Genomic DNA, 25,117 nt, shown 5'->3' with positions numbered 1-25,117 from the left:
TTCAGAATTGGTCAATTATGATTCCTAAAAGTCAGATACAGGTCGGTACGGTGCCCAAAATGCATATTTTTACGTTATAGAGGAATAATTTGTAATATTCGGCGGAGACAAATAACAATTCGACCTGTCACAAACGACAATACAGCACCTCGAAGTTCCGAAATTTTGCACTAGTAGCATGACAATCTGGTTCCGAAATTTGACGGCTGGACGTTACAAATGTTCCAATAGAATGCAGGTCGATATTATATTGTCCATCGATAATACAGTGTCCATCGTCCATGCAAACACTAAATTTATTGAACAAAAACACTGGTACGCGAAGCGGCTATCTTCTGACGTCTTGCTTACTTCGGTTGCCTCGTGACAGGCCAATACCAGTGGTGTTGGACAGGCAATATATCTGCCGAATATTATAAATTATTCTAATAACGGTATAACGGTATAACGTACGACCTGCATTATCAGCCATATTCTATTGGAACATTTGTATCGTCCAGCCGTCAAATTTCGGAACCAGATTGTCATGCTACTAGTGCAAAATTTCGGAACTTCGAGGTGCTGTATTGTCGTTTGTGACAGGCCGTATTGTTATTTGTCTCCGCCGAATATTACAAATTATTCCTCTATAACGTAAAAATATGCATTTTGGGCACCGTACCGACCTGTATCTGACTTTTAGGAATCATAATTGACCAATTCTGAACTACTCCTTGCAATGCTGAAGCGTAATTTCGAAAAGTCGTAAACCTTGTAATTGCATATACGTATATGCGAATTTAGCGATGTGTGCGTGTGCCCACACACTCTTGCACGGCCGCGCCGCACAGTGGGCTGGATCGAGAAATTTAGTGACATTTCACGAAAGAATCGACTTTCTCATATCGATTTCTAATAAATTCGTATTGCTTCCTAAATGTCCATCCACATCGAAGCGGAAAACATTAATGTTTGTTCACAAAAACTGTAGTTAATATAAATTCACAAAGATAGACATTTGGGATGCAGTATTTTTCAGCGAAAAATTGCTTCTTTTCATCGAGGTGTCCTGATTACCCTATTTAATATTTCTTCTGGGTCTTTTGTGTAAATGAAAAACAATCCTTTGCGGTAACAATTAACGCTGTTAGTTGAGGATGGTTACTCGCAATCTATTAAAAATTAATATTTAATGAAATGAATAAAATCTATATACTTTCTTAGAATTTGCAAGGTGTATCTTTTAGAGGACCTAACGGCACCTAATCGGATAAGTCAGATCATTTTCATTGGACCTTCCTCTACATATCCCCACAAAAATCATATCCGAACCGATCCGATATTGGAAATTATGATTGTTTAAAGTTATCGGGACGTGCCACCTGACGCATAGCAACTCACATATAGTACTTAAATACCATTCAAATATGAATATTTTTGCAATTGCATTCAAAGTTCGTACCTACCTAAAACAAGTATGTAATTTTTAACAATTAATTAAATAAAAAAAAAATTTATTGTTAAAAATATAATGAACGGTAATAATATAACTAGACTAAGAGTTTCTTAGTTTTTCTTAGTGAGTATCACTGTTTTTGGGTAAGTACATCTATCATTGAATCATAGTTAACAATTGAGAAACTCTTTTAGCGAACTGTTTAGATTATCGAGTTGCGAGATGTTTATGCTATGCTGCAGATAAGGTTTTGACTAAGATCCACCGTTCTATCTACGTTTGGTTGAAACAAAATCTTTGGAGAGACCACAGTGATCCATATTGACAAAATAAACAAATTATTATTATTATTATTATTATTATTATTACTACTAAACAAATTGACCAAAAGTTTACCAGTTAACATCAATTTAAAAACGTTTTGGTAAGATAATTGGCTTATCTTTTATATTTGTTATCTTTTTGTTGATATTTTCATCTTTTATAAACACATTACACATACATGAAATAATACGAAATAACAAACGTCGTAATATATAGAATAGACATGATTTTAAAACAATTAAATTGAAAAATTATTTATAATTATTATAAATTATTATAAAAAATATCTTTTTACACGCTTGTGAGACGTTTTTACCTCCTCAGTACATTTTGTATGCGTTGATTATAAAAAGATTTCTTGAATTTATATTTTACGTATTCTATAAAACATTACGTGTATGAAATGTAAATATAAAATACATATTTAGTAAGAGAGAGTAAAAAATAGTTTGGAAGATTCTACTTAAACAATTTTATTTTAATAGAAAAATTCAATGAAAATTAATTAACAATTATTGTTTAACAAAATAGAAAAAAATTTATTTGTTTACAGTTAAAATTCACTATTTTTTAAATGAATTTTAGTGCAAATTTCATCCCGATATCTCTTATGGTTCAAGAGTTATAACAAGATGTCACTAAATTTCTCGATCCAGCCCACTGTGCGCCGGCCCCCTTAAGAAAGGCACACTGAATATATCTGTATAAAAAAGATTGCGTTTCTGATGTTTAACAAACAGAAATTACATTAATTTTAAAGCGTGCTATCTTTTTGTCCCGGAGTGTAGACTGCAGATTTTATGCATTTATAACAAAAATTGGTACGTAAAGTTGAAATCAGTGGACATACTTGAAAAATTTAAGAACGTCGACGTGTTAGTTTCAGTTTAATGAAATAATTAAAAGAAGAAAGAAATTTTTATTTAGCCTCTGCTTCTTGGAATCGTCGCAGACATTTTTTTATTTTTGCATAAAGATCCGCAGTCTAGTTATATCACAAGCGGGCCAGAGTATTGTCGTTTCTTTCTAGACGATTTGCTTTTGCATTGCACCGTCTTTCCGTGGGAATGCTTCTTGCCTTTTTGATCATGCTCGTTCTGACATCCACTAGAGACGAACTCAATGCTGACGCCATGTTCTTTGTCGTTCTCGTTGTCATTCTCGTTGTCGACGATGTTTCGAACGTTCACACTGTACATACACGCCCTTCGAAGATGTATATCGAGATGCGGTGTCTGGAAATAATTGAATAATTCAATTTTATTTTTGCATCGATTTATTGTACTTCGATCAACGTTAAAATACTGCTTTACTATGATACATGTATATTGGTATTAATCGTTTTATCAGTGGTTTATAGGTACAGTAAAGTCCCATTCTAAGTCAACTCCCGGATCTGCGTTGTGACAGATCGAATCGAAATAGGACACTATTTTTTTGTGACTTCATCCATCGCGCCGAATATAAAAAAGCAGACCAAATAGATAGTGTGTTCAATTTTCCGTTTTTTAAATAAATTTCAACCTTTTGCAAGTCAAATTGAACCTTCGCAAATCAATTTCACCCTTTTGCTAATCACTTTCACACTTTTGCAAATCCGATTGAACCTTTTGCATTCAATTTCAATCTTTTTATATGTTCTGCAAATCAATTTCAACCTTTTTCAAATCTCTTTCAACCTTTTGCAAATCCATTTCAATCGTTTAATAGGCTCTGCAAATCGATTTCAACCTTTCATTGTTTTTGTAAATCAATTTCACCCATTTGAGAAACTATTTCAACCTACTGAAGATCAATTTCAACCTATTACAAGGTTTCCACTCGAAATTCTCCCTTTTGCAAAACCTTTTTGTGAAATTGATTTGCAAAAGGTTCAATTTGACTTGCAAAAGGGTCAATTTGATGTGTAAAAGGTACAGTTTGACTTGCAAAAGGTTAAATTTTACTAACAAAATGCTCACTTTGATTTGGAAAAGGATCAATTTCACTTGCATGCGGGTCAATTTGAACTGGAAAGGGTCTGTTTGACTTGGAAAGGTTCACATTGATTCGCAAAAGGGTGAATTTGGAGAGCAAAACTTGAAAAAGGTTGAAATCGATTTGCAAAAGGGTGAAATTGACTTTCAAAAGGGTGAATCTGACTTAGAAAAGGAACAATTTGACTTCCAAAAGGTTGAAATGATCTGCAAAAAGTTCAATTTGATTTGCAAAAAGTTGCAATTGATTTGCAAAAGGGTGAATGGAAGGGTGTGTGTCGTAAAGTTACTCCGTACCGTCAAGTAAACCACTAAACACAGTTGAAATGATATCGTGTTTAGCGTGATTTTAATCAGAAAAATGCCACAAATAAGTTGGTGCAAGTCCCATAAAAAATAATGTAAAATAACGAAGTTTTGTAATTGGATTAGTAGTGGTTTACACCGGTATATCCGACCCGGTATCGGATTACAATGACTATGCCCCCTAGTGGAATGAGTAGGCGAAGAGACTTTACTGTATATCGTGTTTAGTGTCATTTTGATAAGAAAAATGCCACAATCTAGAACAGGCGTGGCCAGACATAGCATGCGTGCTAGGGATTCTCAAGGAATACTCCCACTTCTCCCGGCCGCGCGTGTCAATCCCCTTGGCGGCTGTAGTTGCACCGAGCACTATGGCCGCTACGGGGAGCGAGACGCGCGGCCGGGAGAAGTGGGGGTATTCCTTGAGAATCCCTAGCACGCATGCTATTTCTGGCCATGCCTGATCTAGAATTAGAAACTGAAATTTTGTAATTAATATATTTTTTAGTTTACTTATACATATATTAAGTATATTAATATGCACACTAATAGCATAATATGCTATAGCATATGTATGATATGTACAGTACAACATGTTAATATCATTACCATTAATTATTTAATATCAGTACCATTGTTACCACCACTTTCCAAATACATATTTTTGACGATCTGACAAAAGAATGTTACCAATAAAAGTTGATCGGTATTTACTTTCCTACAAATATCGTTATAGAAACTTAAAAACAAATTTTTTTTCATGTAAAAAATGAAGGTCACGTTAATTTTTTAAATGTTAACATACATCCTTTACTTCCTAATATTCTAACTGGTATCAAAACAAATTCAAGTATCAAAAATTAAGTATTCGTAGTGCGTCCTCGAATGGCTGACCTTTTCCTTGCGTAAACAGTAATTTTTGCTTTTCTCCTATAAATTTTTACCTTTCTTCTATGTTATCCAGTAGATTTGAGCCAGGAGATTATAAGTGTTTAAAGTTCAACGATTTACAACGTTTTTAAGGGTGACGGTCCGAATTTGATCTTGGTCGAGCGAGAGTGTGGTGGCCCCCTTACACACCGCTAGATACATATACAGTGGGTGTACAAAGTGTTCGTACACCTTTTAAAAACTAATAACTTTTTTATAATTGTATCAAACAACCTCATGTTTTATAATCAATTAGGAGCATTGGTTTACGAAGTGATATGCAAAAAAGATTTTCCAAAAATTATAATTTACAAGGTTACATACAAAAATAAAAAAAGCATTTTCTGAAACTCTTTTATTTGGGTCCCTAATGAAAATTTAAAATATATGTTTCGTAGATCTATAATAGTTATACACATGCTGAAAATTTCAACGAAATCGGTTGACGTAGGAAAAAATGACACGCATCGAAAGATGTACGATTCTGTGGATTTGAAGCAGAAATTGATCAAAAGTCGTATAAAACTACGATTTTCACCATTTTTAACCGCTTGTAGCTCACGTGTATGTTAATCGATTTCGATGAAATTTTCAGCATGTGTGTAACTATTTTAGATCTACTAAACATACATTTTAAATTTTTTTTAAGGGCCCCAATAAAAAAGTTTTAAAAATCCATTTTTTATTTTTGCATGTAACCTTGTAAATTAAAAATTTCTGGAAAATTTTTTTTTGCATATCATTTCGTAAACCAATGCTTCTAATTGATTATAAAAAATCAGGTCCTTTGGTACAAGTATAAAAAAGTTATTAGTTTTTAAAAGGTGTACGAATACTTTGTACACCCACTGTACGTACACGAGTTTGCAAGGGTCCCGTACTTTTCAAACCACGTCTGGCTGATGCACATTTGGGGCCCCTACGTAGTCACAATCGCTAGATAAAAGACCCACCAAGTGCGCTTGGTGTCTAAAATGGCCTACTTTTGCCTTTTCGAGGCGTAATTTTCACTATTCGGCAGCATGTAGCGGAGTTCGAGAAGCATTAGGCTTCAGTCACTGTATCGGTAAAATGTCGGTAAAACAGTGACTGAATATTGAGAAACAGACACTGGATCGGTAAAATATCGGTAAAACAGTGACTGAATATTGAGAAACAGACACTAGCGCTACTTGTGCCGAAACCCACCGTTTAGGGGTATACTTCGTACTTTTCAAACTGTGTGTTTAAACACGTATAGTTTAACATAATAGAGGTTGCATTGACATTGTATGTGTCCCTGCAAGCGCGCTTGGTGTATGCATTTTCTATAAAAACTCTAAATCTCTCGAAATTTAAGAAAATGTATGTGTCTTGACAGTGGCAGCACTGTCGCGCCGTCCAATGCTTCTCGAACTCCGCTACATGCTGCCGAATAATGAAAATTACGCCTCGAAAACGCAAAAGTAAGCCATTTTAGACACCAAGCGCACTTGGTGGGTCTTTTATCTAGCGATTGTGACCAGCGTTACCATATTCACCGGCCGCCAGGCCCCTTACGTTTCTGTCCCTCGCCAGGATGCTCCGTCAAGCCAGCCTTTGCTTCCCCCACTCTTACCACTACCGCTGCCGCGTACCGCGTGGAGCATGCTACCGAGTGGCGCAGAAAACACCGTACGCTTATACAAGCTGATTTGCTTCGGAAAGGTAGGCTATACTGCTATAATGAAATAAATTTATTCGTGTATTGTTAAATAAATACAAATTAAGGTTTGAAAAATGTATATTTACGCCCTGGTAATTACAATCACTGCTATTGCTTTCGCTAGTATTCTATTCTACCTAAAGGTAGGCTATACTGCAATAACGAAATAAATTTATTCGTGCATATTGTTAAATAAACACAAATTAAGGTTTGAAAAATGTATATTTAAGCTCTGGTAATTACAATCATCGCTTTCGCTGGTAAATTCGCTTTCGCTTTCTATAATTAAATTTGCAAATTCTTGCGGTATACTTCCTTTTTTGTACATACCGCTATTAAAATTTTGTACAAAATCGTCGCTTATAATATAATCGCTACATTGCATACGAGTATTCCTAAATTCTAATTTAATTCTACCGAGTGCAGCAACCATTTGAGGCTGCAGTCGATTGCGATCTGGCGGTTTCATTTCACTTACTAAAGAGAAAAATCGTTCAATTTCAGCGTTTGAGTGTGATAACGATAAACATGCCAGTGCCAAACTTGAAATATTTCTAAATGGCTTTGTACCGTTGGGCTCACACATCTTATTAATTTCGTCCCAAAATTGAACGATTTCTAATCGCAGTAAACGCTCTGTCATATCATCCTTACGAACAATTAAAAAACCTAGGGCGTGCCATTCATCCCTACATGCTGTTCCATCGAATTTGGATTCAAATTGATTTAGGTAGAATAGAATACTAGCGAAAGCAATAGCAGTGATTGTAATTACCAGGGCGTAAATATACATTTTTCAAACCTTAATTTGTGTTTATTTAACAATACACGAATAAATTTATTTCATTATAGCAGTATAGCCTACCTTTCCGAAGCAAATCAGCTTGTATAAGCGTACGGTGTTTTCTGCGCCACTCGGTAGCATGCTCCACGCGGTACGCGGCAGCGGTAGTGGTAAGAGTGGGGGAAGCGAAGGCTGGCTTGAGGCTTGACGGATCATCTAGGCGAGAGAAGGAAACGTAAGGGGCCTGGCGACCGGTGAATATGGTAACGCTGATTGTGACTACGTAGGGGCCCCAAATGTGCATTAGCCAGACGTGGTTTGAAATGTACGGGACCCTTGCAACCTCGTGTACGTATACAGTATCTAGCGGTGTGTGAGGGCGCCACCATACTCTCGCTCGACCAAGGTCAACTAACGACCCACCCTTAAGGGTGTAGATCCGTTTATGACCTCGAAATTAGTTTGAGCTCCGTCCTGTAGGGGAGCTGGGTACATGTTCTCCCGTTGAATCGTTGAGACTGTCGAGAGCACGGTGCTCCGTGGTCGAGAGGCACAGCAGCGCTAACGAGATACCATCTCGGCGGTGACAGCAGTCACTGCATCAATAAATGTTGCCGGTAAGTCAGGCTTCATCAGCAAGCGTGACGCTTGGGCAGCGTGAATGTGTGCCTAGGCGGATTGCAACTTTGCAAGGGTCCGGCTCCGGACGTTATTTGTCTCGCTAATGCACATTTGAGACCCCTACGTAGTCACAATCGCTAGATAAAAGATCAATCTAGCGCGTGAGCTCGCCCAAGTGGCCTACTTTTGCGTTTTTCGAGGCGTAATTTACATTATTCTGCCTATTATGTCTGCCCGGGAGGCTCTGTAAGCAGGCCTCGCGGGCAGACATTGCGCTGCCGAATAATGTAAATTACGTCTCGAAAACGCAAAAGTAGGCCATTTGGGCGAGCTCACGCACTAGATTGATCTTTTATCTAGCGATTGTGACTACGTAGGGGTCTCAAATGTGCATTAGCGAGACGAATAACGTCGGGAGCTGAACCCTTGCAATCCGCCTAGGCACACGTACACGCTGCCCGAGCGATGAGTGTGAGTGCGCCGCGCGGTTCGGCTTTCACGCCTGCCTACAGTGCTTACAGAGCCTCCCGGGCAGACATCGCGCTGCCGAATAATGTACATTACGCCTCGAAAACGCAAAAGTAGACCACTTGGGCGAGCTCACGCATTAGATTGATCTTTTATCTAGCGATTGTGACTACGTAGGGACCCCAAATGTGCATTAGCGAGACGGATACCATCTAGAGCCGGACCCTTGCAATCTCGTGTACGTATACAGTCTCTAGCGGTGTGTGAGTGTGCCACCACACTCTCGCTCGAGCCGAGTCTATACCCTTAACAGGTTAGCGCCACCATGTTGTGTTGCCACCATGCGGTGGCGGTCGCGCACCGCTTACCGACCGGAGCCGTTAGGTGGCACCATAAGCACGTGCTGATGTCTTTCCTCGGAAAAGGAAAAACTTTATAGGAGAGGGGCAAAAATTTCTGGTTACGCAAGGAAAAGTTTACCTCAATTAATTAACGTTCCAGTGGAATAATACCTGAACAACTTTCCAGAGCGTTTGCTTCTGTTCGAGGCTTTTCTCGTGAGATGATGGACAGGACACCTCGCGCCAAGAAACGTTGTATGCCTTGACCTGGTGGTGCATCGGCCAAACCAATCGTGCTCTGACTTCGCCGCACTGACAAATAATACGTCGCAGCTGAAGGCTGGTCTGATTCGGTTCGCACCTGCGAGAACGTCTCTCTCGGTCGGCTTCAATGAAAGGGCACTTCTTCGTTTGTTATCCTGATTACGAAGCTCGATAGAGATGTTTACCAAAGTATTGGGGAACAATCGCACGAGTTTCCTACTGGGTCATTCCATGCGAAATCGATCAATTTTTCACGTCACCCTGGTTTTGTTTATTCTAAATGAAATATGTTGTAGTCCATGCGAAATTAGGGGGGATTTAAATCATCATTTTGCCGGTTTCGAATTTTTTGTAGAAATGACAGGCTTTCACCCAGATAGCACAAACACATCTCAAAGATATCTGCAAGAAGTCTGTCGCAAGACGTAAGTACATCTGACAGATGTCTTTCACGTCTTCAACACGTCGTTGTCACGTCGCTGTCACATCTTTGTACGTCTTTAACACATCTTTGTTAGTAAACTGGGAGACTTAAAGATATCTCTCACAGGTCTTTCTGACATCTTAAAGATGTCTTGTAAAGAGGTCTAAAAAATCGCCTGAAAGAGGTATCTTTAAGACGTCTTTTTAGGCTTCTTTTATGCATCTTTTCGGAGAACTAAAGCCGATCGCTAAAAAGTCTAAAGAGAAATGTTGTTCAGAATAATGATCTTGACCACATATCCAAAGCTCATTGAAATCGGAGAGCATTCACATAATCGAGAAACTCTTGTTGGTTGCGATGTCACGGCGTACCACCGACACTCGCTTGCCGGCGCGGCGCGGCGCGGCGGCCCAGGGCGCGCTCTGATTGGTCCGTGTTGTTCGTTAATAACTCCTAAACAAAGCCGCAGTTGACATTGGTGCAAAGGAAAATGTCTCTTAGAATGGTCTCAGGAACCACCCCCTTTCGGGATTTTCACGAATTTTGGGACACTCTGTAGAGAATAATGAGGTGGGGATGATTTTATCAGATCAGTATCCAGGGATAAATTCAAAAGAATTTAAAAGATTTTTAGAGGAGAAGAATGTACCGATAATCTTCACTGCAGTAAATTCACCTTTTTCTAATGGACTGAATGAAAGAACAAATCAAACATTAATAAATAAGATAAGATGTGGAGTAAACGAAAGTAAAAAGAAAACAGCGTGGACAACAATAGCTCACAAATGTGTGGAAAAATATAATGAAACAGAACATACAGTGACGGGTGTTGCACCAAAATACTTATTAGACGGTATAGATATCAGCTTAGTACCAAAGGAATTAAAAGAAAGAAAAACAGAAGATGATTTAAAAAAAGATAGAGAAATAGCATTAAAAAATACGAGAAAGTCGCATGATTACAATAAGAAATTATTTGATAAAAATCGAAAGGATTGGGAGTTTAAGGTAGGAGACATGGTATACGTGGAAAATGGAAATAAATTGAATAGAAAAAAATTGGACGAGTTGATGGTAGGACCATACAAAATTACAGAGAAGATGTCTGATTCGATATATAGGATTGACACGGGACATAGAAAGACAGAATCGAATTTATTCCATATTACGAAGCTAGTTCCGATATCTGGCTTGGAAGAGTAAAAGAATAATGAAGATCCCATGATTTTAGGGAACCATTTAATGAATATTCTTTCCCAAAGCGGGGAGATGTAAAGAAGATATATCTCTTTAATTTGAATTTGGCGGCATGACGCCGGGTCTAGTAAGATCGGTATGGTAGAGAACATGCGGACGAACAAATGTAGAATATTCGAGAAGGTGACCACGTGTGCACAACGAATAGAAGAAGATTAGAGAAGACAACAGAGACAGATAAAAAGGGATTATTAAAAGAAGTGATAGTAGGAAATAGACGATTAGAAATAACTTAAATGTCGTTTCTCTTTTGACAGGTGAATAAAACAAAATATAAATAATGTAAATAATGTATATAACTTGTCATAATAAATTTAACCTCTATTGACAGGGCAACGATCAGTGGTTATTTTTTAAAGAGATCTCCTGTAGGATTTAGAAGAATCTTATATATATAAAATACAATATAAAACATATACATATACAATTCCAAATTTGAAGTGCGAAAGGGTGAAATTGATTTGCATGGTTCAATTCAATTCAATTGCATGGTTGCAAATACAAATTACAAATACAGACATTATAAAATCAATTATCGAGGTTGAACAAATTATGGCTGTGTTTTTAGGTCCATCATCTGAATTGGATGAAATTTTGCAAATAGGTTCTTTTTTTATTACAATGATGATTGTCAGAAGGATTTTTGGCGACTCGAAAAAAAATTTGTATCATTTCTATGTCGGTCTCTACCTTACCGACTTACCGACTTTCTTTCTATCTTATGTCCGTCACAGACTTAAGGGGGCCGTCTCCTAGCAGATGACGGTCGCGCGTGAACACTCACACATCGCTAGAGTACACTCACACACCGCTAGACCACGTATACGTACGCGAGAATTGCTAGGATCAGGGAAATGCGTTCTGATTTCTCGATAATGCAAAGACGGGGGTTTTTATTAGTCAAAATCGCTAGATAAAAGATCAATCTAGTGCGCTGTTTGCTTCAAAAGTCGTTCTTTTACGTTTCCGAGCAATGATTTTGCAATATTCGGCTGCATGTTGTCCGTCGCATGTTGCCCGTTAGATGGCGCTGCAGTCACGCCGGCGTACTAGCCTCTCCGACGGGCAACATGCAGCCGAATATTGCAAAATCATTGCTCGGAAACGTAAAAGAACGACTTTTGAAGCAAACAGCGCACTAGATTGATCTTTTATCTAGCGATTTTGACTAATAAAAACCCCCGTCTTTGCATTATCGAGAAATCAGAACGCATTTCCCTGATCCTAGCAATTCTCGCGTACGTATACGTGGTCTAGCGGTGTGTGAGTGTACTCTAGCGGTGTGTGAGTGTTCACGCGCGGCCGTCATCTGCTAGGAGACGGCCCCCTTAAGATTTGTACAGACTGTGCATGCTATTGTTCAATCGCGCCGGGATCCTGTATTACCGACCCTGTAGAAAATGCCCTAGCACGACAGCGGACTCTATCGAAATGGAACGGTCAGCTAGTGAACTACATGACGTTACAACGCGAAAGGTGTTTGGCTCAGGACGCTAGATTTTACAGCGTTGTCAGCTTTAAAAGTGCAATGTTGCCGGATTATATTCGTACAGTAACCATCGATGCCCGCCTGCCCGCATCGAAAGCGTTTCAGCGGTTTCTTGTCTGCTTTCCGGAGCTGTCGAAATTCAGAGTCATATTGCTCCTTAATTTAAAGTATAGAATTTTCATTCGTTAATAATTTTATTAAACGATTATCTAAATATTCGTTGACTTGTTAAAAAATCTTTTTAATGTTTTTAATTGTTTATATAAATATAAAATTTTTTAATGTTTTGATATTTTTAATTCGTAGATTGTTTAATGCATTCACGTAAACCTAATTATATATGTACGACGTTCACTTAAGTAATCTACAGAACAAAAGTATAGTTTTAAAAATTATGTTTTGTTCATATTGGTAACAAATATTAACGTATCAAACTAATTAATTTAAATTTGAATACAAAAGGTATTATTTTCCGATGCGGAAGTATTAAGGAAAGTGTAATCAATCATGCACGGCATGTGTAGGCTGATATTTGTATATTAAAAATGACGCGCTTTCCTTTTTGAACGGATGCAATTTTAGGTTTAGTTATTCCTTTTTTTCGACTTATATTCAAACCGATGCGAGTTTCAGGGTTTTTATATTTTTACTTAAAAAGGTGTCGTTGGCCAAGAGTGGTCACTAATATTGTTCTCGAGGTATAAATAAGATCATTTAGTCGTAAACAGTCTGCTGGTATTTTCTCGAGGTCTGCGGTATAGACAACGGACCATAATAGCGGTGCGCTCGACTCGCCTCTACCTGAAACGGGGGTACACCGCGTACTTTCCCAGCTCATTGTAACACCAATTTTCGAATCGCCATCGTTTCCAAGTGCTCTTTTTGAAGGGGAAACTTCAAGGAATATATTTTTACCATATTTTTTTCAAAATTTAAATCACTCTGGCCCCTCATCTCAAAAACGTAAAAAAAGAAAGTATTTAAATTTTTCGACATTGTAAAGTTGATTATAATTATCGAGGCTAAAAAAATTATTTTATAATAGCTCAATCCTTTCCGAATACAACAAAAAAAATGTAGCTCAATCGGGCCGGATATAAAAATTCGGAAGCGATTTTTGCCCAAAGTGGGCAAAAATCGCAAATTTCGAAGGCATGTCATTTCTAAAAAAAATCGAAACCGGCTAAATATACATATAATGTTTAAAAATGTTGTAAATCAAATAAAATTTATACATGTGAACTTATGCAGAAATAATCAAAGTAAACACCATAAACTTGTGGAAGTTTGTTAAAAAAATTAACAATGCAAGAAACAAACTTGCATAACTATATTGAATAACTGCGTAGAATTATCACATATTATTGCATATATCAAATTTTATTGTAATTTTGTAATTAACAGAAACGGGATCACATTCTTAACAATCATATAAATGTACGCAAAGATATTAATGCTCATGAATCTATTACTTTACATTACTTGTATGTAGTACTTTATAATTATCCTACTACATAATTTTTACCATTCAAATACACGCGCCATATACATTTGTAATCTTCAAATCATATTAAGTATCCGTAGTAGAAATTGGGTATACAGAATATCCGGTACTTGCTAATACGTTGCTATCGGTAACATTGGGCGCGACACCGAAGTGGTATTGGGGCCGCTTTGGCCCCAGCAAATCCGGAGTGACAGAACAATAGCATGAGACGTCTGTACAAATCTTAAGTCTGTGTGTCCGTCCTCCAATTGTTAAACCAATTAATTGAATATTTACAATGGGAAGATTATGCGATCAGAATTAGTTAGGATTAGGTGGCGGGAGGGGGGGGGCGGAGAGGGATACGAAAATCCTGTAGTAGTATTTTATTTTGTAACAGACCTGTACGGTGCAGGCCTGTTACTAAGAGCCACGCGCCGAACACCGCCGACCGACACCGAGAACCGCCGAACACGCCGTATACACACATCGCGTCACGACGTACAGTCCCGCGCTCCGAGACACATTCGGCGGGAAACGGACGTCGAGGTTCGGCCATCTTGGCGGACACGGAAACACGACGTCACACATCCGCTTTCCCCCGCACCAGTTCCCCCACCACCAACCTAGGCCTATAAAAGGCGATGCAAACGAGGCACGGCTCTCTTTTCCATCCTGGCCAGCCGCTAGGAATCTTCTCCAGAATAGTGGTATGTATCGCTATTCACTCTTCCTAGTTCCCACGCTCTCGACGTCGAGTTGCCGACAGGCCCTCTCGACATCGACAGTTCCCACCGGCGAGTACAGCATACTCGCCGAACAGAAAAGACAGCATCTTTTCTGCCGTTCGGCCAGCCGCCGAGCACGGTCTCTCAGGGCAGCACCCTGAGAACTCCGTCAAACCACGGGGACGTCTAAATGAAGGGGACAGCATTCTCTTCGTTTACCGTAGAACCACCACGAGGTCGTCCCGACTCGTGGTAAGGTTTCCTAGACCACTCCCGCCTGTATCCTGAGTCGTTAACCGCACCAGATTGCCGGGCACGCGTCGCGACACCCCGATCTCACGACACCGGTAAATTCACGCACCAGTCATGCGGATGAACAATCACGCGCCGCGATTCAGGACCCGCGTTAGAGTCATGCACCCGTCATACCCAGTTCCGCGAAAGTACGTGTAGTGAGGCCCGAAAATATATATGCACGCCGTCGTTATTTCCCGCCCCGCGCACCTAGTCATTTTCAGCTTCCGTCGATTCTCTCGCCAGTAGACGAACCTGGCTCGGCGAGCTATTCAGCACGAGAGGACACGACCATCATTGGCGACCACATCTCGCCGGAAGCAGAACCGTTACATGGCGTCCGAACAGGGACTCAGTGCGGAAAACACGCGTTGGAATAACGGCCACGTGGCAGAAGTCGAGGTTAACGTGCGGCTACCTCGCCGGTCGGAAATGATGCATCGTGCGTGACATCTAGCGTCGACAAACCGTGACAGTGCCGATAGACAAGAGTGAGAGTGCGCGCCATCTCGGGGAGCACGACGTTACTGCAACCGCGCGGGCAGATTCGAAACGCGCCACGTAACCCGAGGACCAAGTGAGGCCGACAGGGCATGCCAAAGGGCCCTGTACAAATTACCAGAATACAAGTGCGTCGAATCATCGCCGAGCTGCGACGCCTACGCCTATCGACCACTGGGACCCCGGAGGAACTTCGACAGCACTGGGAAAGCTGTATCCGTGCGCAAACGGAAGAATTGTTCTGTCTGCCCGAAAGACTGTTCAGAATGGACGATCCAAAACCAGCCGCCGGCGGGCCACCCGCACAAACCTTCATCACCGTCGAGTCGCCGGATGACCCCGGAAGGAATATGGACCGCATGCGGAAATGGGCATGCACTACTGACGGGAAAGACCCACATGCGTTCTTCGAACGGCTCGCGGAGCTACAGGAGACGTACTGTCTCTCCGACGCGGAACTACTCCGGGGAGTCACCGAGACGCGCAGGTCTGGTACCGTAATAGCAAACACGGGATTGCCACGTGGGCGGACTTCAAGAAGAAGTTCATTGCGAATTTCGCCGCGGAGCAGACACAGTTACAGCGGGAACGGGAGGCCCCCGAACGTGTCCAAAAGCCCGGAGAGCCGTTCCAGAAGTACATGAACGCTCTCATCACCTTGATGAGGAGGGCCGACATACCCACCACGGACTACCTGGAGACGGTATATGAAAACATGCTGCCGGAGCATACCGTCGTGATTAACCCGGCACATGGCAAGGACCTGGACGATTTACTGGGTCAAGTACAACGCATCGAGAGGGCCCTCGAGCGGAAGAACAAAATGCAGAGGCCTCCTACACGGGGCACCGCCTACGAAGCCGGTCCAGAACACTGCACGCCTGACGTGGCGGCCACGCACAACGCAGGTCAGCAACCAGCACACCCAGGGAACGATACATACAGTCCCGTTACGCATTGCTGGCGGTGCAAGCAACGGGGCCATAATCGCTTCGAGTGTCGTAATGTATACCGGCGGTTCTGTGCACGATGCGGCCGAGACGGGGTGCTCACCCGAGAGTGTCACCCGCCAGGTAACCAGTACGCCGGAAACCCGTCGGGAAACGGGCCGAGGGGCGCGGCGCAATCGAACGACCGCAGGCCCCCGCAATAAATTACACGCCCCGGCCGCTGCTATCAATACTGATCCTTGGCCGGCAGGTAGAAGCCCTCCTGGACACGGGAGCACAATTGTCGTGCGTCAACGAGGAAGTACAGGAATGGGCCCGGGAACAGGGCATCGCCCCACGGACCACGAACGGCCTGGTCGGCCTGGCCGACGGATCAAATACACGTCCGAATGGCACGTTACGACTCCCGTTTATCACCATGGGGTACGAGTGGGAACACGAGTTCACCATACTGCCAAAGATGGGACCGCAGGTACTCTTGGGCATCCAGACAATTGCCGCATTGGGAATTCAATTACGCCCACCGGCCGATATTGCCTCGTGGCCCGTGGCGTACCTCGCCGAAACAAGACCAGGTTTGGAAACGGGTTTATGCACCCCCAGTACCGATGACTGCGAACGACTGGACGATTTTATTACCGGCGAAATGGAGCTGTTTAAAACAGTGCCCGGCCGCACCAACCTCGTTCAGCATCGTATCAAGTTAACGGACGAAACGCCGATAAAACAACGGTATCGCCCACGGAATCCAGCGATGCAGGCCGTCATCGACACCGAAGTCGAATCAATGCTACGTGACGGAGTGATCGAGCCCTCCAGCAGCCCTTGGAGCTCGCCCGTGGTCGTGGTGAAAAAAAAGGACGGGAAGCCACGATTCTGCGTCGACTTCAGGAAACTGAATGAACGGTCGGAAAAAGATGCGTATCCACTGCCGCATATCCAAGCGACGCTTGACAAACTACGCGGCGCCAAATTCCTGACAACGCTCGACCTGAAGAACGGATATTGGCAGGTTCCACTGGAAGACAGTAGCCGACCGCTGACGGCGTTCACGGTACCCGGGAAAGGGTTGTTCCAGTTTAAAGTGATGCCGTTCGGTCTGCACTCGGCGCCAGCAACGTTCCAGCGACTGCTCGACCGAGTCATCGGCCCAGAATTAGAGCCCTACGCGTTCGCATATCTGGACGACATTATTACCGTCAGCCCGACGTTCGAAGCCCACCAGCAGCATCTGCGTGAGGTCTTCAAACGCTTGCGAGCCGCCGGACTCAGGCTAAACCCAGATAAGTGTCGTTTCTGCGTGGACAGCCTCCGATACCTGGGACACGTGGTCGACCAACGAGGGATACGCACCGACCCGGAAAAAACGGCCGCGATCGCCAAAATTGCGACGCCGAAAAACATCCGGGACGTACGACGATTTCACGGGATGGCGTCCTGGTATCGTCGGTTCGTGCCCAACTTCGCCGAACTTATGGAGCCACTGACCAAGCTCACGTGCAAAAATGCGAAGTGGAAGTGGTCCGAGGCCGAAGAAACCGCGTTCCAGGAAATGAAGCAGCGACTCGTTGCCGCCCCGATACTGGCGTGCCCAGATTTTTCGGAGCGTTTTACGCTCCAAACGGACGCCAGCGACTACGGACTGGGCGTAGTCCTGACCCAAGGCACAGGGGACGAAGAAAGGGTTATCGCCTACGCGAGCCACACCCTCAGCATGACCGAGCGGAACTACAGTGCGACGGAAAAGGAGTGCCTCGCCGTAGTATGGGGTATACGGAAAATGAAACCGTACATAGAAGGATACCAGTTTACCGTCGTGACAGACCACCAGGCACTCCGTTGGCTGCAGCAGATCGACAACCCAACGGGACGGCTCGCAAGATGGGCCCTCGAGCTGCAGCAGTACGATTTCGATATCGAATATCGACCCGGAAAACTTAACCACGTCGCCGATGCGCTCTCCAGAAACATTCCAGTACCAGATGTAAATCTGCTCCAGTCGAAACAGCGCACCGACACGTGGTACCAGAAAAAGATCGAAACAGTCCGCCGGGACCCGCGTCCGTTCCAGATTATCAGATACGCGAGGGGAAACTGTTTCGACACCTGTTACACCAGCTCGACTACAACGAACCAACGGCCAGCAACGCCTGGAAGATGTGCGTGCCAGCGGGGGAAGGGAGGCCCTCCTCCGCCAACACCATGACGATCCCACCGCCGGGCACCTCGGCATAGCAAAAACAATCGTCCGGCTTGCACAAAGATATTACTGGCCTGGAATGTTTAGGGAAGTAGCCCGCCATGTACTACAACCTGCGACACCGCGAGTGGAAACCCGCCGTCGGCGAGAGCGTCTGGAAAAAAGAACATACCCTCTCGGACAAAGGGGCCGGCATCGCCGCGAAACTCGCACCGAAGTACAGCGGTCCGTACACGGTCGGACGCATTGTGTCCCCGGTCATCATCGACCTTCGGGATAACAAAGGGAAATGGGCACGGCACATCCACGTGCAGGACCTGAAACCCCATACGAGGATTGGCGAGAGGTCCGGAGAGGGCGAGGAGAGCGCGGCGGAGGACGCCGCAGAGGGGACCGCCTCGAGCACCAACTCTGGTGCGGCGCCACCACCACGACGGCGCGGCCGACCACGAAAAATAACAAACATTGCTCATCTTTGTCATAGGTAAGCAGCTCCCGAGTCGCAGCGTCAACCGCAGCAGCATCTGCGACACGCGTGCAGGAGAGGAGATGGACGAGTTTTACGGGGACCTCCGCGACCTGTTCGACGAGCCGTCGAACACCGACCAGAGACCGCCCACGCCGACGATCCCAGAGTGGGCAACAAGGACATCGGTGACCGCAGCTATGGTGACCGGCGCCACCAGGAGAGCACCGACGGAGACCAGCGGACCCGCAACGGCGACGGAATCCTCCGTCCGCCAGGCCGTACGCACACGCACCACCGTCAGCGGAAGGGAGGGCCCCACCACCCGACACGTAGTGCGCACACGCACGGCGGCAGAACGGAAAATGGAGGTCACCGCTCGGAAGGCCACCCGGCCCCAGCCGGTGACCAACTCCGAAACGGTCCTCTACCGCTAACCCCGCAGGAACAGCGAGGGGCACCGAGGCCGGGAAGGAAGCCACCCCGACTCCAGGAACGACGGCCGCCACACAAACAAGGACCGGCACGCCGCGGATACGGGCGGTGACGTGTTCCCCACGCCAATAGAGCTGGTGGCCACACGGCCATCGCCAACTGTGACCAGTGGCCTCGCCCCGGTGGAAACCCTGCCGCCGGTAACAATCGAGGACCACCGTGAACAAGCCGGCCACCTGCCGTCCGTCCAACCGCACTGGGTGGAACCGCCACAACCGGCAAAATGGTGGCCCGACGAACCGCTGACACCCAAGGCCGAGCGGAAGAGCCGGTCAACGTCTAGGGCGCGGCGCCACACGGCCCTATCATCAAGACCCCAACGGGCGCGGACCCCAGCCGGGACCGCCCCGGGGGCAGCCACGGCAGGCCGGCGGAAGGCGTCGGAAATTCCCGAACCGGGGGGTTTCGAAACACCCAGACGCCAGCGTGCCCGGTCGACAGGCGCACCCACCGACACTCAGCGCCCTGGTACCGGCAACACGGGGAACACGGGACGACAGCCTCGACCCACCCGCACACGGCCGGGGCCGGCCACGCCACCACCAGCAGCAGCTCCGACGGAGGTGACCGCCAGGGAGTGGTCTCCGCGGGTGATCCGGCCAATCGTGGCGACGGCAACGGGCCCGGAATTACCAGAAGAGGAACGGCCGGGGAACGGAGGACAGCCGGTAGCACCCTGGCGAAGGGCACCGGGGGCGCCTCGCCCAATCACGTACAACGGGAACTACGCCCCGTGCCCCACAACGTGGTACCAGCTGCCCACCGGCCGGTACGTGGAGGTACCAGACCGCTGCGTCCAGTCAAGGCAGTACCGAGCCTCCCTCGAGGACGAACGCTGGATGCTGTTCTTCGAGCGGGACGGAAGGCTGCGCCGGTGTAAGCGCCAAGATGGCGCCGGTAAGTAGCCGCCCGTACACGGGTGAAACTCGCGCCGTAAGCCCTTCTCCCAGCCGGAGAAGGGCACCGAACACTGAAGCCGCGCAAACGCGGACCCGCGCAAATAGATCGTTCATTTCTTTTCTCTTCCCCTTTTGACCGCGCCAAAGAGATTATTTTTTTTTTCTCCTTCGGGCTGTATGTCGAGCCAACACCGGAGATATGTGTAAGCACGCGCCGCAACCCCTTCTCCCCGCCGGAGAGGGGCACTCGAGGTCAAGCCGTCCAAACGCGGACGCCCCGGGCAAATAGTTGTTTCATTTCGTTTGCCGACCACACCTGCAATCACGGCGCCAAAGAGAGTTTTTTGTTTGTTGTTTCGTCTTCTTTTCTTTTCCGTACGTCGAGCTGAGTCCGGAAACAGTTATAACCGCGCGCCGTAACCCCTTCTCCCTGCCGGAGAGGGGCACTAGATGTAAGCAGTCCAAACGCGGACGCCCCGCGCAAATAGTTTTTTTGTGTTCCATTTTTGACCGCGCCTTCGACCGCGTCACCAAAAACACCATGTATTTTCTTTTCTTTTGCGACATGTCAAACCAAGACTGAGTAGTTGTAATATTTTTTTTTCTTTCTCTTCGCCGAAGTGTGTTACATTAAATATATACGTCTATTGTGTTGTCCAACCCAGTGCCGTTTTATTCGTTACCTACCCCTAGATGTAAGGGACCGATACCACGCCGCCACATGTACACCAGGATGAGACTGTTTTTTTAATTTAATAAATGGGGCCTCGCTCTCTTGCTTTTCGCTGTCCTGAAGGGAGAGGGGGGTGTAACAGACCTGTACGGTGCAGGCCTGTTACTAAGAGCCACGCGCCGAACACCGCCGACCGACACCGAGAACCGCCGAACACGCCGTATACACACATCGCGTCACGACGTACAGTCCCGCGCTCCGAGACACATTCGGCGGGAAACGGACGTCGAGGTTCGGCCATCTTGGCGGACACGGAAACACGACGTCACACATCCGCTTTCCCCCGCACCAGTTCCCCCACCACCAACCTAGGCCTATAAAAGGCGATGCAAACGAGGCACGGCTCTCTTTTCCATCCTGGCCAGCCGCTAGGAATCTTCTCCAGAATAGTGGTACGTATCGCTATTCACTCTTCCTAGTTCCCACGCTCTCGACGTCGCGTCGAGTCGCCGACAGCACCGGCCCTCTCGACATCGACAGTTCCCACCGGCGAGTACAGCATACTCGCCGAACAGAAAAGACAACATCTTTTCTGCCGTTCGGCCAGCCGCCGAGCACGATCTCTCAGGGCAGCACCTTGAGAACTCCGTCTCCGAACAGAAAAGACAACATCTTTTCTGCCGTTCGGCCAGCCGCCGAGCACGGTCTCTCAGGGCAGCACCCTGAGAACTCCGTCAAACCACGGGGACGTCTAAATGAAGGGGACAGCATTCTCTTCGTTTACCGTAGAACCACCACGAGGTCGTCCCGACTCGTGGTAGGGTTTCCTAGACCACTCCCGCCTGTATCCTGAGTCGTTAACCGCACCAGATTGCCGGGCACGCGTCGCGACACCCCGATCTCACGACACCGGTAAATTCACGCACCAGTCATGCGGATGAACAATCACGCGCCGCGATTCGGGACCCGCGTTAGAGTCATGCACTCGTCATACCCAGTTCCGCGAAAGTACGTGTAGTGAGGCCCGAAAATATATATGCACGCCGTCGTTATTTCCCGCCCCGCGCACCTAGTCATTTTCAGCTTCCGTCGATTCTCTCGCCAGTAGACGAACCTGGCTCGGCGAGCTATTCAGCACGAGAGGACACGACCATCATTGGCGACCACATCTCGCCGGAAGCAGAACCGTTACAATTTTATTTTAATTACCTACAAAGTCGGTAAGTTAGGGAGTGACATTGAATGGTAAACTTTTTTTTCGAGTCGCCAAAAATCCTTCTGACAATCATCATTTTAGTCAAAAAAGAACCTATTTCAAAAATTTCATCCAATTCTGATGATGGACCTAAACGGAAACTTCGCCCAAATTATTTTGTAGTAGCCCAATCCTTTCCGAATAAAACATAAAACAAATGTATTATAGCTTAATCGGACAAACTGTTTCCGAGATAGAAATTCCTAAGTGAGGCCCGTTTCCGCCAAAATTGTAGAAAATTGCAAATTTCGGAGGCCTGTAATTTCTAAAAATATTCGAAACCGGCAAAATTATGGCTTACATCCTTCCTAATTTCACATGGACTACAACATATTTTATTTAGAAGAAGATCGTCGAGGGTGACGTCAAAAGGTGATCGATTTCGCATGGAAGACCCTACTGTATCTTACCATACACCAAGTAGTCCGTGCTATTGAACACCTTTGAAGACTTTCGCGACACTAGCCTGCGGCCCCCGTACAACGCGACTGCTTGCACCTGAAGAAAGTACTGATAGTTCAGTTCCAAATCCTTCAGCTCGTAGCAGGTCTTGTCCTGGATTAGGAAAACGAAACGGACAGAGATTAGTAAAACTCAGGACGCCGCGCCGCGCCGTATGTCACATACACTGCTGTGCAAAAGAAAGAAGCACCCGGCCAAATTTAATAGAAAAGCGTAAAAAATCAAGTAAGAACACAGTACCGAGATAGCACAAAGACGTCTTAAGATGGACATTCAGACGTCTTAAAGATGTCCCGAATGTCCTACGAACGTGTTCCGTACTTCTCCTGAACGTCTTGTGTTAGAAAACGGTACGTCTCAAAGCCGTCTTTAAGAAGTCTGTTTGACGTCTAAAAGACGTTCAGGAGATGTTCGTAGGACATTCGGGAGGTCTTTAAGACGTCCCTGAGATGTCTTAAAGGTCCATAATGGTTAATTAAATTAAAAGAAGGGAAGAGTAAAAATAGATTTCGACAAAAACGAGTTTAAAGTTAAACCAATACAGTAATTCTTCAATCGAAGTCCCAACACTCGTGTTTTGAACGGACTTCAGTAGGGTAGAGAGGCTATTTTTTTATGACTGCGTCTACCGCGCCGACCGCGCCGAGACTTCAATCGACGAGCCGAACATAGAGAAGGACAGAATGAAATAGGATCGCATGGCCGAAGCGTGTCGCTGTCGCGCCACCGGCACAGTTTAAAGGCTCGTGCGTCATCAACAAAGTTGCATGTTCCTTATCTTCCATTATTTGTTAATTGCAACTGTATTTAGTGGTTTAATCGACGATGGAAGTTTCGAACGCAACGAAGAACAGCGTCTGGGAAAAAAAGAGACGCGGACAGTCGACGTCGCCGCGCTGCGCCGTGCCGCACAGTGCGTCGGCCAAGAGGGCAAAAATCAAAAAATCAATATTTTTAAAATGTATATCTGTTTACATGAATCTATTTAAAAAATACCATTTATTCATGAACATTTGTCAGAAAAAAACTGAACATCGATTGAAACAGAACAGTTCCTTCCGTCATAATCCGAGAGACACGTCAATTTTTCTTGTGTTATAACCAGGGTTGCCAGATACGGCCCCATACGTTTCCGTCCCTCGCCGCCTTCGCTTCCCCCACTCTTACCACTGCCGCTGCCGCGTACCGCGTGGAGCATGCTACCGAGTGGCGCAGAAAACACCGTACGCTTATACAAGCTGATTTGCTTCGGAAAGGTAGGCTATACTGCTATAATGAAATAAATTTATTCGTGTATTGTTAAATAAACACAAATTAAGGTTTGAAAAATGTATATTTGCGATCTGCTAATTACAATCACTGCTATTGCTTTCGCTAGTATTCTATTCTACCTAACGGTAGGCTATACTGCAATAACGAAATAAATTTATTCGTGTATATAACAATATACAATGTAGCGATTATATTATAAGCGACGATTTTGTACAAAATTTTAATAGCGATATGTACAAAAAAGAAAGTATATCACAAGAATTTGAAAATTTAACTAGAGGGTTATTGTTGCTCGCTCGCTTCGCTCGCTCGCAAATAGGGTTGTTTTTGCCCGCTCGCTTCGCCAGCTCGCGGATAGGACTGCTCTTGCGAAAGGGTTAGTGGTACGCATGGCTAGTAGTACCTATAGCTATTAATGTTTTTTTTTTATTTGGTGTGTGACTCTCCACGAGCCACACAAAGAATTATTATTATTATCATTATTAAGTGTACGTTTTAAGAAGATTATACGTTTTCAGGGAAATTCAATAGTTTTCTACTTATCAAAATGTTTACTATATGGCGTCGCATTAAACGAACATCGCAGGCTCGTTGCTCGCTTGGTTCCTTGTTATAGCATACTAATGTTGCAAAATAAATTGTCTTAATTAGTTTTTCGCAAACGATACAACTCATCATTATCCGGGTTTGCAGTATTGATCTTGGTTTTCTTCGATACTGTTAATTTAAATTATCCCAAAATATATAAACCGCGCTCAATTTTGAAACTCTGCTCAGTGCTACATACAACATTTGTAAAGTTCGCCTTTCTCATTTTTGAAAATCCAAACATACTTTCTCGTATGTTTGTCCCTGACTTTTATGAATCGTAATCGCTTCAGCAGGAACCACTGGAAATTGACTACGTGTGATTTGATATTTTTCCTCACTCGACATATTTACTTGATTCGATATTTTTATTATTGGTGTAAAATTTTTATCAATATTTGCATTTTTCATATAATCACGATAACGAGTTCTTACTTTCACTCCTACTCTGGCCAATTGAAAATCTAACCACAATATAGACGGAATTTTAGTATTTTCTTGAAAAGTAATAAATTTTAATATTCCGCATGTGTGTGTGCTCCATT

General features: G+C 44.6%; 1 protein-coding gene across 1 annotated transcript in view; it reads right to left on the bottom strand.

The window, feature by feature from the left end:
- Kal1 (anosmin-1 Kallmann syndrome 1) overlaps positions 1-25,117 on the bottom strand; it is a 112,585-nt gene continuing 87,468 nt past the window's right edge. The window contains exons 7-9 of the mRNA XM_076431504.1: positions 22,661-22,805; positions 9,041-9,255; positions 1-2,994 (exon numbers count right to left, since the gene is read on the bottom strand). Coding sequence (XP_076287619.1) covers positions 2,749-2,994; positions 9,041-9,255; positions 22,661-22,805 — 606 coding nt within the window. The 3' untranslated portion in view covers positions 1-2,748. The remainder of the gene's footprint in view (positions 2,995-9,040; positions 9,256-22,660; positions 22,806-25,117) is intronic.

The sequence above is a fragment of the Lasioglossum baleicum genome, chromosome 10, assembly GCF_051020765.1.
Source record: "Lasioglossum baleicum chromosome 10, iyLasBale1, whole genome shotgun sequence".
Taxonomy (NCBI): domain Eukaryota; kingdom Metazoa; phylum Arthropoda; class Insecta; order Hymenoptera; family Halictidae; genus Lasioglossum; species Lasioglossum baleicum.
Note: the sequence above shows the minus strand (reverse complement) of the source record. Positions and strands in the feature narration are given on the sequence as shown.